A 14,378-nucleotide genomic window follows, 5' to 3' on the forward strand; every position below is an offset into this window, starting at 1 on the left:
AACGACTCCGTGGTTATTGTTTTCTTGTACATGAAGTAAATGATCAGTGGGATCAAACCCTGAACCCTCCATCCCATTACCAATTTACCATAATCATAAATTAACCGTTGTTATGTTTGTTGAAGTTTTCATCGGAAAAAGGAGAAAGACAACCTGAAAACCTTGCTTTTGATATGCATTAAGATAGCGTGAGCTTATTCTTATGCACTCTTTGAAGTAGGAATCATTGGTACAGTGCCAAATAAGTTTTGGGGATTCTTTTAATGGTTTCAGTACCTCAAATAATCTCTCACGGATGTATTGGCGCTGCGGTTTTTTTCTTGGCCAGAACGAATGGAGAGCTTCCCCCTCTATCCACCAACTCTTTGGTCTTAAGGATGCCGAAGGCAGGGCTAGTGAATGGAGTGAAGTCGTAACAACGTAACCGTACTAGAAGGTGCGGATGGATCAACAAAAACTAAAACAAACATATAATAACGGATTCTAAATTGTAATCAAGCATCCAACCTAAAGTGGGAATGGGCTAGAATTATGAACTTATAATCTATAATCTGATAATTTGATTGATTCAATATCAATGAACCAAGAAAGGAGAGTTGAGGGTTGGAACGAGTGTATGCATACATCTCGATTCGAAAAGAATCAATTGAAAGAATTCCAAGAATTTTCATATATTTGACATATATGATAATAACACACTTAAGAAAAATGTATTAAATTTTCCAAGACTTTTATTCTCTCAAGCTAGCTTCGAGAGAGAGGGAAGCCAATTCCATGGCGTCTGGAGGGGAATAAAACAAACAACAAGCTGCATGCGATACCGATCCCGACAGGGAACGCCACTAAAAGCTGCCTGGCCTCCTCCGATGGCTTGGGGTAGAAGCAATTGACGACATTTTTATCAAACATTGCCACCGCAGCAAATACAAGTACAGACATGAGGGCATGGAAAAAATCTCTGAACTTTACCCTATATTTATCTGCCTCCTCCGGCGCAAGTGTGATTTTGGAACCGTCGAGAATCCACAACCCTTTAGATGTCGCCAACCCGTATCGGACCTTGCCTCTTTCGTCCCTCAAGCTGTCGGTGAAGCGCATAAGGAAGCAGGTAAGGCTGCAGAAAGTTAGGAGGAGCACAGTCATGGTTTGGTTGAGGACGGCCGGGCACTTCCCTTGGCGTGTGAAAGCGGGGGAGAACATTTGGAACACGAGGACGGTCCCCGTGGGGAGAAGATTAGACAAATGGGCTGTGCCTTTGAATGTCTTTCTAATGGCCTTTCGTGCCGGGGTTTTTGGTTGTTTTGGTTTTGGGGCTATTGAACTTGATCCTCCTCCTCCTGCATTATTATCCAAAAGTGGTTGCTGTGTTTCCTTGACCGCAGCCATGTCGCGCAGATAAGGCGATAACTCTTTGAAGCCTTAGACTCTTTCCTCCTCGAAAAAGGTAAGCCAGCCTTCCTCCTGCACAAATAGATCGAACCACACAAGAACACAAGATCAAACGAACGAATGAAGAACGATGAGAACACTGGTTTAGTAATGATCAAACGAGTTATTAATGGTTAAAGAAACTGAATGTTGAGATTAACAAAATTAGAATTTGTCTTTCTGTTTGGTTTTGGCAAGTAACTGGTAAAAATTAGTGATCAACTGCTTTCCTAACTGATCCGACCTTCCAGAAACTCTTGTAAACATTAATTTTTGTTTGGGAGTTTCATTTGATTGGAGGGGACCAATATGAAACGTTCGCAGTATTTCAAATAGGGTTGGTTTTGTACAATGAAATTACCTTCATCCTTAACTACAAATTACGTTAACGGAGCTGACGTCAAGGACCAAATGGTACACAATTTCAAAGGAGTGATATGGATCTTTGGTCACTATGTTTTGGCTCAATTCATATTCGGTCACTAAATCTAGAAATTCAATTTTCAGCTTCGACCAGCCAAACACGAGCCAAAATTTTAGTTTTGAACTCACGGAAAAAGGAACGATGAACCCACCCGTTACCCGTGGATGCCATCACTCCGGTTATCTGGCCGGCCGCTGCCAACCTCCCACGTAAACGATGCGATTCAGGCTTCTGTATATTTCGTTATGAACAATCAGTATAAAACATGAAATGTTACACAAGGGACCGGCTTCCATTTACAACAATCCGAATAGTATGTCGTTACAGGATCACAGTCCACTATCTTCCCCATGCAACGCATGTTTAGTGTTGTCCATCAATTCCCTCGTTTTCAAATTCCCTTTTACGTAACAACCAAGTCACTCTCCCAACGGAAAGCAACTTAAACAACCAAAACTGCTAAGCAGGGGAGCGCGACCAACTATTTCCTTCCAAAGTGGTGCGGCTCCGGTTCATCAGGCACTGCTGGGGAGACAGGACAATTTATGTTCTCTATGGTATATTTACATTCCAATGGGTCTTGTTCTTGGTGAACTGCCGAGCGTTTGGGCATTAAGTAGTGTTGTTTCCTGCCAAGGATCAAGAGTGTACGGTGTAGTTGGACTTAGCTTGTTATACGATGAGTAGTCGCTCAAGTTGTAACTACTCTGTCCCATCATCGCGTAAGTTGGGTGAGGGGGAGAAAGAAAAGAGCTCTTGTGTGTTGCTCCATATTGTCGCAAGGGGCTTGAACAAGGAGATACAGGCAAAGATGTAATCATCCTTATATTCTCTCTGCATATACAAGATTGATAAAGAGTCATTTTACATTATAACATGTTCGACAGACTACATCGATGAGGATATGACGGGTAGAATATATTTACCTGGGGCTTCGCAGATCTCTTGAAGTTGCCATTGTGGGCTTCACAGTGTGATCTGCATCACTCAGGGTGAAACTTGTTCTGTTGGAGTGTAGCTCTAATACTGGCTGTTCAAAGAAAGAAATTAAAAAGAAATCAGGTTGGGCAAGCGCTTAGGTTTGATTAAGACTTGTCGGAAATACTAGTTTAACGATTCAAGACATAACATGGATGATGATATGTCAATAAATCGTTCAACAAAATGCAGTGTAACTTCTCCAAATAGTCTCAAGCGCTTAAAGACTAGGCCAGTAAAGAAACTAAATTCCACACTTCTTTCTATATTTTGGCCCACAAACTAAAAGCTTAAAATATGCAGTAGAAAGTTAATAAGCTTTACCGGCGTCCTGCTTCCATGAAAAGCATATGGGAACGCATCCTTGGTTACTTTCATGTTAGAAGATCTTGTCGTTGTTTGCTCTCTAATGAATGGGTGGTCTAGAAGGTCAAAAGCCGTAGGACGCTCTGATGGGTTCCGTTGCAAACATAGCCTCACAAAACTCTTTGCATCATTTGAAAGATGATCAGGAATATGTGGAATATCTTTGCTGTTTCCAATTTTAAAAATTGCAGCCACCTGTTGAACCCGATGTAAGGAAACAAGCTTTGGTGCAACAAACACTTTGCAGCTGATGATAACAAATAAAATTTGTAAAGTAATAGGTTCTGAATAGTATATCGCACCCCTTCATACTGGCTCCAAGGAGGTTTAGAAGTTGCCATTTCGAGAATTGTACATCCTAAGCTCCATATATCCACGGCAAGGCTATAGCCGTTTGTATTCATTACAACCTGAAATTAACATTTCATGAACTGAAAATTCCACCACAGGGAACTGGATGCAAACAATACAAAGGAAAAGAGAGGGAAAAAAAGATGTTGAGAGAGATGAGAGTACCTCTGGGGCCATCCAATAAGGACTTCCCTTGAATGACAGCATTGAAGCACAATTTGTGATCTGAATCAGAACATAAAATCATCAGATTTCTCAAAATTGATTGAGAAAACCAACTAGGAAAACTAACAATTACATACTATTCTTCGATTTCCTTAGTCGAATAACACTCTTAGATATGCATCTTATATCTATGTGCTCAAGTTTGTTGACACAATTTCTCTCTTTATTTTGTTTCGAAGAAACAAGAAACAACCATTATTACTTATTAGTAACGTATTAAAGCACAAAGCTGCAGATAAGAAATACAGAACAATAAGCCAATTCCTAACACCCAGCTAAGAACAGCAAAAAATACAATGACGAAACTTATTAACTGCACTTCAATGTGCAAAGATTATAGAAAATGATAACTCCCGAAATTGAGGAGAAACCAAAGCCCAAAGTGCAGTCCGATCTTACTTTATCCCGAATAACCTCCACTCTATCTCCTTCGTAATTTTAAAATATCCTCTTGAACCAAAGCACCTGATAAATAGCCAACAGACCACCTTCCATAAAACCTTACAATTTTTTCCCTCTAGCAAACGTCTTATGGTTGTCACAATGAAAACAGATCCTTGTGACATTATTTTGTCCTGGTTTCCTGAATGCCAAGACATATCGTATAGTTAACACTTAAAAGTTTCATTCTTACTCTTCCTAGACAAATTCATGTTTGAGATAAATTAGCAATTCTATGCCTTCAATACTTCACTAAGAATTCAATGTGCAGACGATGAGATGCAATTTACATGTTTAGCCATGCCAAAGTCTGCCAACTTGATTTCACCATTAGGACCCACTAATATGTTTGCTCCTTTAATGTCCCTGCAAGGAAAAACAAATTAGTAAAAAGATCATAAAGATCACACAACCGCCAGAACTTTAATTAAAAAGATTTAATAAATCATTATCAGTGTAAAAGATAAAAGAAAATTATTGTAGGATTCTGAAAAACATAAAAAAAAAAAAAAAAGATTTAGTATGAAATATTGCCGACCAAGAAAAAAGGGAAGACAAGTATTCATATGCCGGACCACCATATGATTGAAATTGAGGGAAAGGAAGAAAATGAAGACATTACAGGTATTAAAACTCACACACCTATGAACTGTATTTCTTTCGTGTAAGTAGGCAAGACCAGATACAATCTGTCTGGTATAATTTTGAATCACAGGTTCGTTAAAGGCGCCATATTCTTGTAGTAGTTTATAAATTGAGCCACCAGACACATATTCCAAATAAACAGAGAGAGCATCTTCACCCTGAAAAGGACAAGCCAAACTTGACAGTAAGCCATGATGCAACGTCCAAATCAACAACTAACCAAATCAATTGAAAATAAATAACCCATCACTCTCTTTTTCTATCCCCACACCAATGTATGTGTTCAGGCAATGTGCACGTGTTTTTTATTGCTAATGGACACGCATGTTTATCAGCATTTAAAGCAGTATATTAACTCTCACCAATTCACTTCCATGATATCGAACAATGTTTGGATGTGAGAGCTGACTAAGCAAATTTATCTCCTGTCAACAACAAAAAGTTAGATGCAAACCAGTCCGCACCAGCAATCAGATAGAGAGATTTCTAAAGATGTAAATTTACTGTAAATGCTCAGTGACAGCTCGAAATACCAACTCAATTGGAGCAAAGCATCATGCCTGATATTTTCAAGGTAGCTGGACAAAGTTACCTGGTTCAGTTGCTTAAGACATTCTTTTAATGATTGATCATCTGTAACAAGCCTGACTTCTTTTATTGCACATATTTGCCCACTTTCACTGTCAATGTCACAAACAAAAGTTTAGGAAAAGGAATACATATACATGGTAAAAGGACATCTTGTCTGCACTCCAATTATTGCCAAACAATTATTTGGTGCCCTCACTTTGGAATCCATTTTGTTTCCTTTATAAATTCCGGGGTAATGTGCAAAGTGCGTGCATGCATACATACAATCATTTTTGTGCCTGAAGTTTTTGTTTCCCTTGCCCAAAGAATAAACATTGAATTTAGTTCCCAAAACAAACAAACATGACTGTTCACTTTTTTTTATTAATCAATCCACCAGAAAAGTAAAATTCACATTTACCTGTTAAACCCAATATAAACATGGCCAAAGGTCCCTCTTCCTAAAAGCTTTCCCTTCTTCCACTTTGATAGTGCACAAGCTGTGTTTTCAGTGACTGGACTAGGTCTACTGCTGGGCAAGGCAAAAGGACTTGTTGGGGAACCTGGAGGGAGCGGAAGAGGATGACACACACTTTTCCCATCTTCTTGCTTTCCAGTTGGAGACTCCAAACCCATGGGACACAATCGTGGGTGAAGAGGAGATGTTGGGCTAGTTGGCCCCCTAGACCTAGGACCTGGGCTTTTCGGCATCATGCTGACCTTTGGATCACCAATACATCTGTGAATAATATAGGACATTGATAAGAAGCATACAATTATTCTTTATATCTCAGATATAATCAAAAAAATATTCCAATGATCCCAATCATCATCTTGTGGAAATATAAGAATAAAGCCAATGATCCCAATCATCATACTTAATACAAATTATGTATGACTACTGATAGTACCAAGTCCTAATTCTTACCATAAACAAGCACGTCCATAAATATTCTAGTAAGATTTATAGCTTAAAATAACTGTGTTAATCAACATGATGTGGTTAATGCTAAAAAAAAAGTGGCCCCATAAAAAGAAAATCAAACTCTACTAAGACAGGAAAACCCAAAACCAGTCTGGAAAGGAAATATCAGCTCAAAAGGTTAATAACTCAGAAAAGTAGCAGACAATCACTCGAATTCGGACAGCAAAAACTCTATGGAGAAGGCAAGAGTATTTAGCTAACTAATTACTAAATTAATATCCAATAAGTATCTACGAATCCAATAAATTCACAGATGAAACAGTTAAACCATATATGTATGGATTGGAACTGAACGTTTGAATTAAAGTTCTTACAAGCATGAATTGAATTGAATTGATTACAACTGAATGAAAAAACATTCAAAAGTCCCAAATTGTGCACAGAACAGAAAATTGTCTAATCCGAAACCGCAGGGGTTTTGTGGAGAAAAAGACTAACCTATAGCTAGAAGCAGCACCACATTGAGCAACCAGTGGGTCGTCGGAGCCAGAGGAGCTGACGCTTGAAACAGAGGCGGACCCAGATCCTAACCCATTGACCTGATCATTTCCCAAAGCCAAACCCTGCAGGGACGACACCGATGGGCGAGGCAGGGGATGAGCTGCTCTCTCACCGCCATCCGAGTCAAAACCCAAAAAGGCAGAAGAAGAGACACCGACAACGCCAGTCAATTCCCTGCTGGCTCTTGGTGATCCCCGCGTGACGTGTTCGTCGAAGCTCCTCGGCCTTTCGTCCTTCTCCTTCTTCTTAATATCGTTACTGACCGAAGATTTGTTGACAAAGTTGCTGCTGTTGCGGTTAGAGTAGGGGTTTTTGTGCTGGACTGCCTTCTCTTGCTCCTCTTTGCTCTTGCTTGATTTTCTTCCCCACCAAGCAGGCATTTTTACCTCAATTTATCTATTTCTACCATTAAAAATTTGAAATATCAAATAAATTTGCTTGATTTTCTTCACTCCAATACCAAATGATCAGACCTCAACGATCAATTTTAAAAATTGACAATCAAAGATTCAGACTTCAAACACGAATTTCAAAATTCCCAAAAAAAAATCAACACCAATTTCAGCTACGAGAACTTCAAATCAACATCAATTTCAACAAAATTCCCAAAATCCGAACCCCGAAATGAACAAATTCTCAAAATTCAACCCCCGATTGCAATCCCAATCCCAATCCCAATCTCAATCCAAATCCAAATTACATACCTTGTAATCGAATGGAGGAGCTGGCAGCGGAGCTCCAGACGTGAACGGCAGAGCACGACGGATGCAATTAGGAATACTTGGGGCGGCCGGCGGCCTATAACATCCTCCGCCGTCTGAGGCCGAGGCTCTCTTAAAAAGCAAGAAAATTTATTTTATTCAATTTAATTCGATTGAGAAGAGAGAGAAGTGGACTCAGAAAGAAGGAATTTGAGAGTGAAAAGAGCTTGAATTTGGGGTTTGCAGCTCGATTTTATATCGCAAGAGGAGGAAGAAGAAGAAACGGGGACTTTTTCTCTTTCGGAGAGAGAGAGAGAGAGAGAGTGTGGGACCTGTGGAGGAGGGAGAGAGAGAGAGCGCGCAGGTGTGAGGAACAGCTCAGCGGAGAGGGAGACGACAAAAGAGTGAGTTTCGGGGACGGCAGCCGGTGGTTGGATAAAGCGGAAGGTATGACGTGTCGGGTTCCTGGTTGTGTGATATGACGTAAATGCTTACGTACACACACAACTAACGGATGAGGTGTATGTATGTTGAGATGATCATACATACATGTGCCTGCATGCATGCATGTTGATGTCATGGGGAGAGGAGTGGACTGCGTCAATGGGTGTAGGGGAAACTTGTGAGTGGGTGTGGGGGTGAGTATGACTAGTGAGTGCATTGCAGATTTGGTAATTGTAAAAAATTCCAAAAACAAAAGTGACCATAAGATTCATAACATAAACGGTTGATGCTCGCTATTACGGCGGTAGAAAATGATTTTCGCACTCTATTGTTTCTCGTGTTTACAGCCAAATGATGCAGTTATAGCAGGAAATTAAGAGATAAACAAATGAGAAGCGCATGAATCGTTTTTGTAAATAAGGCAATTCATATTTTGATGATTATTGCAATCCAACTCAGTCCTTAAGTTGCATGACCACTTTAGATGGATTGGGTACACAAGTAACAATTAAGGTGGCGTTTCGGCTCAAATAATCGGGTGATATGTTAATTTTATTCCACATGACATTGTGTTATTTGACCAATACGTCACCTTGAGAGTGTACCCATATCTAATCCTTGTGAAGCCCGCCATTAGTAAATCAAGTAAGCAATGACGTCATTGCTTGATTCACTTTTCTTTGTTTAGGTGGGATAAGTGATTTAAAGTTCTATTTTAAATAAGAAAAATAGTAAACCAAATAATATGAAAAGGAAAGTTCTGAAACGAGAGATTCTTTCATGCCATTAGCTCATGACGTAGCAATCGTCCCTTAAAAGATGAATGCACTTTTTAAACACGTAACAAACGTTTATTGCATAATGACGCCACAAAGACTAAAATTTGCTTGCATGATGGTCCTTTCTAGTAGGGTTACCGTTATCGCAAACTTGAAACTTGCCCTTACAAGTATGAAGGGTTTTAGGTTTTGGGGAAAATAACATGAACATTCTGCAGATGTTAATCGAACCTAAAGTAAGAACACACTCGGTACATGAGCTATAACATCTTCACCGGTCTTACACAAACGAAAATCAAGGAGAAATCGGAACAGTTATTGGCACTCGGTAACTGGAGAGACTACGACAGGAACATCTAGAGAGGAAGTTCACCACTGTCGGCAATCACGACTTTGCTCTTGGGTGTGCCACTCTGATTTCCTTCAGCTTCAATCTTGTAAACCACATCCATTCCGGACAGCACCTTTCCGAATACAACATGTTTGCCATCCAACCTATAAACATTCAAATACGGAATCAAACTTTAGCTTTGATAACCATACATGTGTAAACCAATGGCTGTTAAAAAAGAAGCGGTAATGGACCTCCTCCTTGTTGCGGGAGAGGCCTTCAGATCAAACTAACGAAATCGGTAGTTGAGCACTATTTTAAATGAGCACAAATGTAGAATTATACAAGGTAAAGGATTGAAATTTAAGAAATGTGAGATGGAATCAGTAGAAAAACGGGACAGAATGAACCCGCCATCTGTGGATACGGTTGTCTGGCCGCTGCCCAACTCTCACCAAAACGGTGGGAATCAGGCATTCACTGTAAGCACTATTGGTCTCCACGAGAAAGCAAACCAAAATCGCTTCCTCTAATCAAACGCAACAAGTGCCGGAATTATACAAATTAAGAGTGATGCATCAAGCAGAAACGGATAGTCATTCTAGAGATATTCTTAGCTTTTTCAAGTATGCATGGAAGCACATAGAATTACCATTTAGTCTTCACAGTTGTGATGAAGAATTGTGAACCATTGGTGTCGGGACCAGCATTTGCCATTGACAAAAGCCCTGTACAAAAGAGCAAGCGTTTTGTTCACAACATAATATAGGTTCAAACTTCAGGATTATATTGGGTGCTAGCTATCCACGCCACTGGAAGAGAAGGCAGGTGGGATGGGTTTTTTCTCTACCTGGACCGGTATGCTTTAGCATGAAATTCTCATCAGCGAACTTCTCTCCGTAAATTGATTCTCCACCTCTTCCATCGCCTAGTGTGAAATCACCTCCTTGGATCATGAAACTGGGTATAATCCTGTGGAATTCGCTACCCTTGAAATGGAGAGGTTTTCCACTCTTTCCAACACCTTTCTCCCCTGAAATATTTGGGGACAAAAAGCTCAAAATTTTATAAACATTGTCGACTCTTACAACTTTCTAATCACTATGTTCTAATGCAGTATGCAGAAAATTTCTGCGTAGCAACTAAATATTTGCATCCTTCCATTTTAATTATTGAGTTGTTACTGAACTTGAAGACCTCGACCAAGGATCATTTCATATACATTGCTGATGATAAGCCCCAAAAAGTAGATACTACATATCAACTACAAAATTTAATACGAGGAAACGAAGATGAGTAACTGGTTACCTGTGCAAAGAGCTCGAAAATTCTCTGAAACACCAAAGGAATGAATAAGTAATGTTCTGAAATTGTTAGCTTTAGTTTAGCACATAGAACCCACAAAATGATAGTGATATTGTTCAATACCTGCAGTCTTGGGAACCGCCTTCCCGAAGAGACCGATCACAACCTGTCCTGAAACACAATGATCAAAACAAGTATCCATACCGATTAGTTAGAAACAAAAAGCACCACCACCAAAAAAATTCCCAATAATTCATCAAACTATGGCGCCCAAATTTTCATTTGCAAAACTCTATGCACATAAACATTTCTCCAACTCCACAGAAACACATCAACCTCTACACAAATGATCACCTACACTGTTCTAAAAATCCCCGCCTCACGCCGCCTAGGAGCTTAGACGGCCGACCACCATCCTGATTAATGCCTAGACGTTTTAAAATTAAGAAAAGATGCCTAGACCTACTGAGGCGCCCGCCTATACCGCCCATGCACTGACTAGGTTGCGACTTACTTACACAAAAAATAGATAGTTTTGATTTTGCATTTTATTTTATTTTTTCAATAAATTGTAAAAACTTGTTGAATTCTTAAATGTTGTTCCCCCATATTTTCATTATGTCCAATACTTCATAATATATATGTCGTTCTATTTTGTAATTTATAATAAAATTATATATATTTTTAAGGAAACTTTAACGAAAAACTCTTGATACTGTTCACTTTAATAAAAAGTCATATTTTTACACTAAAAAATAAATCTTGATACTATTCACTTTACCTTTTATTTTATGTTAAAACTTAAATTTTTCAAACCCTTTTCATTAGTATATAAACAGGTATTTATTTACATAAAATATAATAAATTTATTTAAGTCCGCTAGACGTCCGCCTCCTACTAGAGCCTAGCGTTTTTAGAACCTTAATCTCCTATCGGCATTCAGCTCCCAACTGAGCTCATATATCATCTTTAATCGGAAATCAATATCAAATCTGGGATTAAGGTCCCTTAATTAAATTGAATTTTGAGCAAATGGGTAGAATTTGTTCCAAGGATTAACAAACTGATTGCAAATTAAACAGCATACCAGCAGGCTTTCCAGATATCTCGACATCAAAGTAAACCTTGTGGGTCACTTCCTTCAGATCCTCCTTCGACGTCTTTGCCTGATCAAGAATTTACACAAAATTTAAAGATTAATCCTTGAAAACGCAATTGAATCAAACAAAATTAATAAATTTAACCAAAACTATAAATTTCACCTCAATGAGAGCTAGGGTTCCGAAGAGGACGAGGGTACAGAGCAGCAACAACGTCGTTCTAGCCATCTCTTTGCTATTTCAGTTCTGTAAAGTCTCAGACTCTCCTCTCCCACTCCGGATTCACTGATTTGTACCGATGTGCGAGTCCCAGTGTTTAGAGGTTCAGCCAATAGCGGTGCGACACGTATGATATGTGGGTGTTTTGGCGTTATGTCATTGGTTGAGCCGTCTGGAGTCCCGTCAAGAGTCGCATAAAAAGTTGGGTAATGAGTTGGATGTGGGCCATATGCTAAGATGTATTTGGGCCTCGAAGCCTCATTCTAGGGATTTTTTTTCTTTTCTAATAATTCAATAATATTTAGAGATGCTAACATTCAGGGGGCGTTTGTTTGCCCTCACTAAGTTGGACTGGACTGGACTGGACTAGCTATTAGTCCAATACTGTGTTTGTTCCATGCTGGGACTAACATTAATGAGACTAAAGGGGACTAGCATGGACAAAACCCTTCACTAAGAGGTCTTAGCGAGACCCCCCAATAACCATGGGACTAGCTAAGACTATCTTCTCTTTCTCGTCCTCGTCATGCTCAACGACCACTCTCGACAGACTCCTCGTCATCTCCGGTCACCTAGATCAATCATTAACTTTCCGACTCTCTTTCAGATCCATTTCACAACCAACTTTCATACAAAATATACCAAATTGAAGCTGGGAGTGACAAGATTACGATTTTACTTGAATCGAGGCCAAAATGTGGTCGAATGTGGCTGGAAAATGGCCTGGAAGTCTCGGCCTGTTTGGGCTTCTTCAAATCCATGACAGATTCGAGCATTCAAAGTTAAGATCTCGGTCCAGGGATGGTGATGAATTTTTTGGCGGTGCTAACTTCATCCAATTTAACGAGGAAATGGTAGGAAAAAATGAAGAAAAAGATAAGATCATAATAAAATATTAATAATTTATATATTAAATAATATAATATTATAATTTGTTATTATCCAGCTTCTTAGTCCAATACTGCACCAAACGCTTCACTAAGTTAGTCCAGTTTAGTCTAGTCTAAGTCAGTCCAGCTTAGTTCTTGAAGCTAATCCAGTCCGAAATAGTCCAGCGCAACAAACGCCCCCTCAATCTCTAACAAATGTGGCATTTACTGTTCTAAAAATCTCTGTTTAAAAGCTAGCTGACTGTTTATCGTTTCGATTAATTCCTAAGCATTTGGAAATTAAGAAATAGAGCATAGTTTGTCGAGGCTACAACTTTCACTTAGACAAAAAATAGATAACTTTCATTTTTTATTTTATTTTTTCAATAATTGTAAAAGACTTTTTTTAAGAGAAATTTAACGAAAAGCCCCCGGTATTGTTCATTTTAACAAAATACCATATTTTTACACTAAAAAGTCAATCCTGGTACTATTCAATTTACCATTTATTTTGTTCTTATCATTAAAACTCAAAATTTTCAAACATTTTTCATTAGTTTTTTTTTTTTTCAATACTTAAATAAGCACTCATTATATTGTTTGTTCCCTATGTTTTCTATATATTCTAATAGTTTATAATCCATAAACTCGTTTGGGAGCGATTGAAAGTGACTTTAGATTTTTTTTTGAACCAAATCTTAGTAAAAATGCAAGTTAATTCTAAACACTTGAAGTGCTTCCAACAAGAAGCGCATAACTAGTGTTTTTAGCAGAGAGCACTTCAAGTATTTTTGGAACCCAAAAACATTGTTCCTAAAAGCGCTTTCAATGTTTTGAAAGCACTTACCAAACAAATTTTATATGTTATTCTATTTTGCAATTTATGTATCTCAATATAATTATATATTTTTTAAATACAAATAAACATTTATTTATATAATGTTTAATAAATTTAATTAAAATTAAAAAAACCTAAGCCTCGCCTAGACTCGTGTTAAAAATAGAAAGCGAACGGGGTTAATTCGAGTTGTGTCATTTTGCATATCACGAGTTATATATGCATATACACATTAACTTGTTGCATAGAAATAGGAATCGTGTTTTCAGATAATTTTAAATTACTAAATTGTAATCCTTAGGCCCTGTTTGGTAGATCGGATAAAGGATCGGATAGGATTAGTTATACGAACTCAGGTGTTTGGCGTTCACTTGTACTAAATAAGCGTCGGATTAATTTAACCGGTCGGATAGGATAACACGGTATACACCCGCTTAATAAAACCAACCAAAACGGCTGGATTATTTAGTTGGGGAAGAAGAATATGGGAGAGATAGGGAGGGAGTTTGGGGGGTGTGGCAAAGAGAGCCGGGGAACAATTATTTGGGATTCTTCTGTAGTCGGGGAAGAAGAAGGGAGAGAGAGGGAGGGTGTTTGGGGGGTGCAGAGAGATCTGGGAACAAAAAAATGATTTCACTTTTTTTAAAAATTTTTTTTTTAAGTTTGATTCCTCCTATCTAGTATAATACCAAACATAGTATAAATAATATGGTCACTAGTCCGATACTGCACCAAACACCCGACTAATTTAGTCAGTACTATCCGGTGGCTATTTATCATATCCGACAGAAATAGTCAGTACAGTCCGAGCTGCCAAACGAGGCCTTAGAGTGCAGACAACCAGGTTACTATCCTTTGCTTCCTATCCTTTTGGTAC

The 14,378-nt window shown here is 38.6% G+C and overlaps 3 protein-coding genes across 4 annotated transcripts; all 3 read right to left on the reverse strand.

Annotated features, from left to right (window-relative positions):
- Positions 1–744: 744 nt before the first annotated feature.
- Positions 745–1,979, reverse strand: LOC137742304 (protein DMP7-like). The gene has a single exon (XM_068482136.1). It carries the CDS (start codon positions 1,384–1,386, stop codon positions 745–747), a length of 642 nt encoding a protein of 213 aa, XP_068338237.1. The 5' UTR covers positions 1,387–1,979.
- A 144-nt stretch (positions 1,980–2,123) lies between these two features.
- Positions 2,124–7,964, reverse strand: LOC137742303 (mitogen-activated protein kinase kinase kinase 3-like). 2 transcript variants are annotated; one of them, XM_068482134.1, is made up of 12 exons: positions 7,619–7,964; positions 6,852–7,310; positions 5,850–6,167; positions 5,451–5,538; positions 5,221–5,283; positions 4,856–5,016; positions 4,504–4,579; positions 3,713–3,772; positions 3,499–3,606; positions 3,155–3,391; positions 2,779–2,882; positions 2,124–2,686 (listed from the first exon to the last, which is right to left on the reverse strand). In XM_068482134.1, the coding sequence occupies exons 2-12, from the start codon at positions 7,292–7,294 to the stop codon at positions 2,416–2,418; spliced, it is 1,929 nt and encodes a 642-aa protein (XP_068338235.1). In that variant the 5' UTR covers positions 7,295–7,310; positions 7,619–7,964; the 3' UTR covers positions 2,124–2,415. The 2 variants fall into 2 exon arrangements, with proteins under 2 accessions (XP_068338235.1, XP_068338234.1); XM_068482133.1 differs by having other exon boundaries at positions 6,852–7,316.
- Positions 7,965–8,853: 889 nt separating this feature from the next.
- On the reverse strand, positions 8,854–11,893 carry LOC137742415 (peptidyl-prolyl cis-trans isomerase CYP19-4-like). The gene is made up of 7 exons (XM_068482275.1): positions 11,738–11,893; positions 11,563–11,641; positions 10,598–10,645; positions 10,478–10,501; positions 10,020–10,202; positions 9,822–9,897; positions 8,854–9,333 (listed from the first exon to the last, which is right to left on the reverse strand). The coding sequence occupies exons 1-7, from the start codon at positions 11,801–11,803 to the stop codon at positions 9,195–9,197; spliced, it is 615 nt and encodes a 204-aa protein (XP_068338376.1). The 5' UTR covers positions 11,804–11,893; the 3' UTR covers positions 8,854–9,194.
- Between the last annotated feature and the right edge of the window lie 2,485 nt (positions 11,894–14,378).

The sequence above is a fragment of the Pyrus communis genome, chromosome 8, assembly GCF_963583255.1.
Source record: "Pyrus communis chromosome 8, drPyrComm1.1, whole genome shotgun sequence".
Lineage (NCBI taxonomy): Eukaryota > Viridiplantae > Streptophyta > Magnoliopsida > Rosales > Rosaceae > Pyrus > Pyrus communis.

Coding starts and splice junctions, on each gene's coding strand:
- LOC137742304 (XM_068482136.1), bottom strand. CDS start 1,386: ATGGCTGCGGTCAAGGAAACACAGCAACCACTTTTGGATAATAATGCA.
- LOC137742303 (XM_068482134.1), bottom strand. CDS start 7,294: ATGCCTGCTTGGTGGGGAAGAAAATCAAGCAAGAGCAAAGAGGAGCAA. Junction 5,284..5,450: donor GTCTTAAGCAACTGAACCAG/GTAACTTTGTCC, acceptor TGTTGTTGACAG/GAGATAAATTTGCTTAGTCA. Junction 2,687..2,778: donor AGAGATCTGCGAAGCCCCAG/GTAAATATATTC, acceptor TTGTATATGCAG/AGAGAATATAAGGATGATTA.
- LOC137742415 (XM_068482275.1), bottom strand. CDS start 11,803: ATGGCTAGAACGACGTTGTTGCTGCTCTGTACCCTCGTCCTCTTCGGA. Junction 10,203..10,477: donor TTTTCGAGCTCTTTGCACAG/GTAACCAGTTAC, acceptor CAAATATTTCAG/GGGAGAAAGGTGTTGGAAAG. Junction 9,898..10,019: donor GCTAAAGCATACCGGTCCAG/GTAGAGAAAAAA, acceptor TCTTTTGTACAG/GGCTTTTGTCAATGGCAAAT.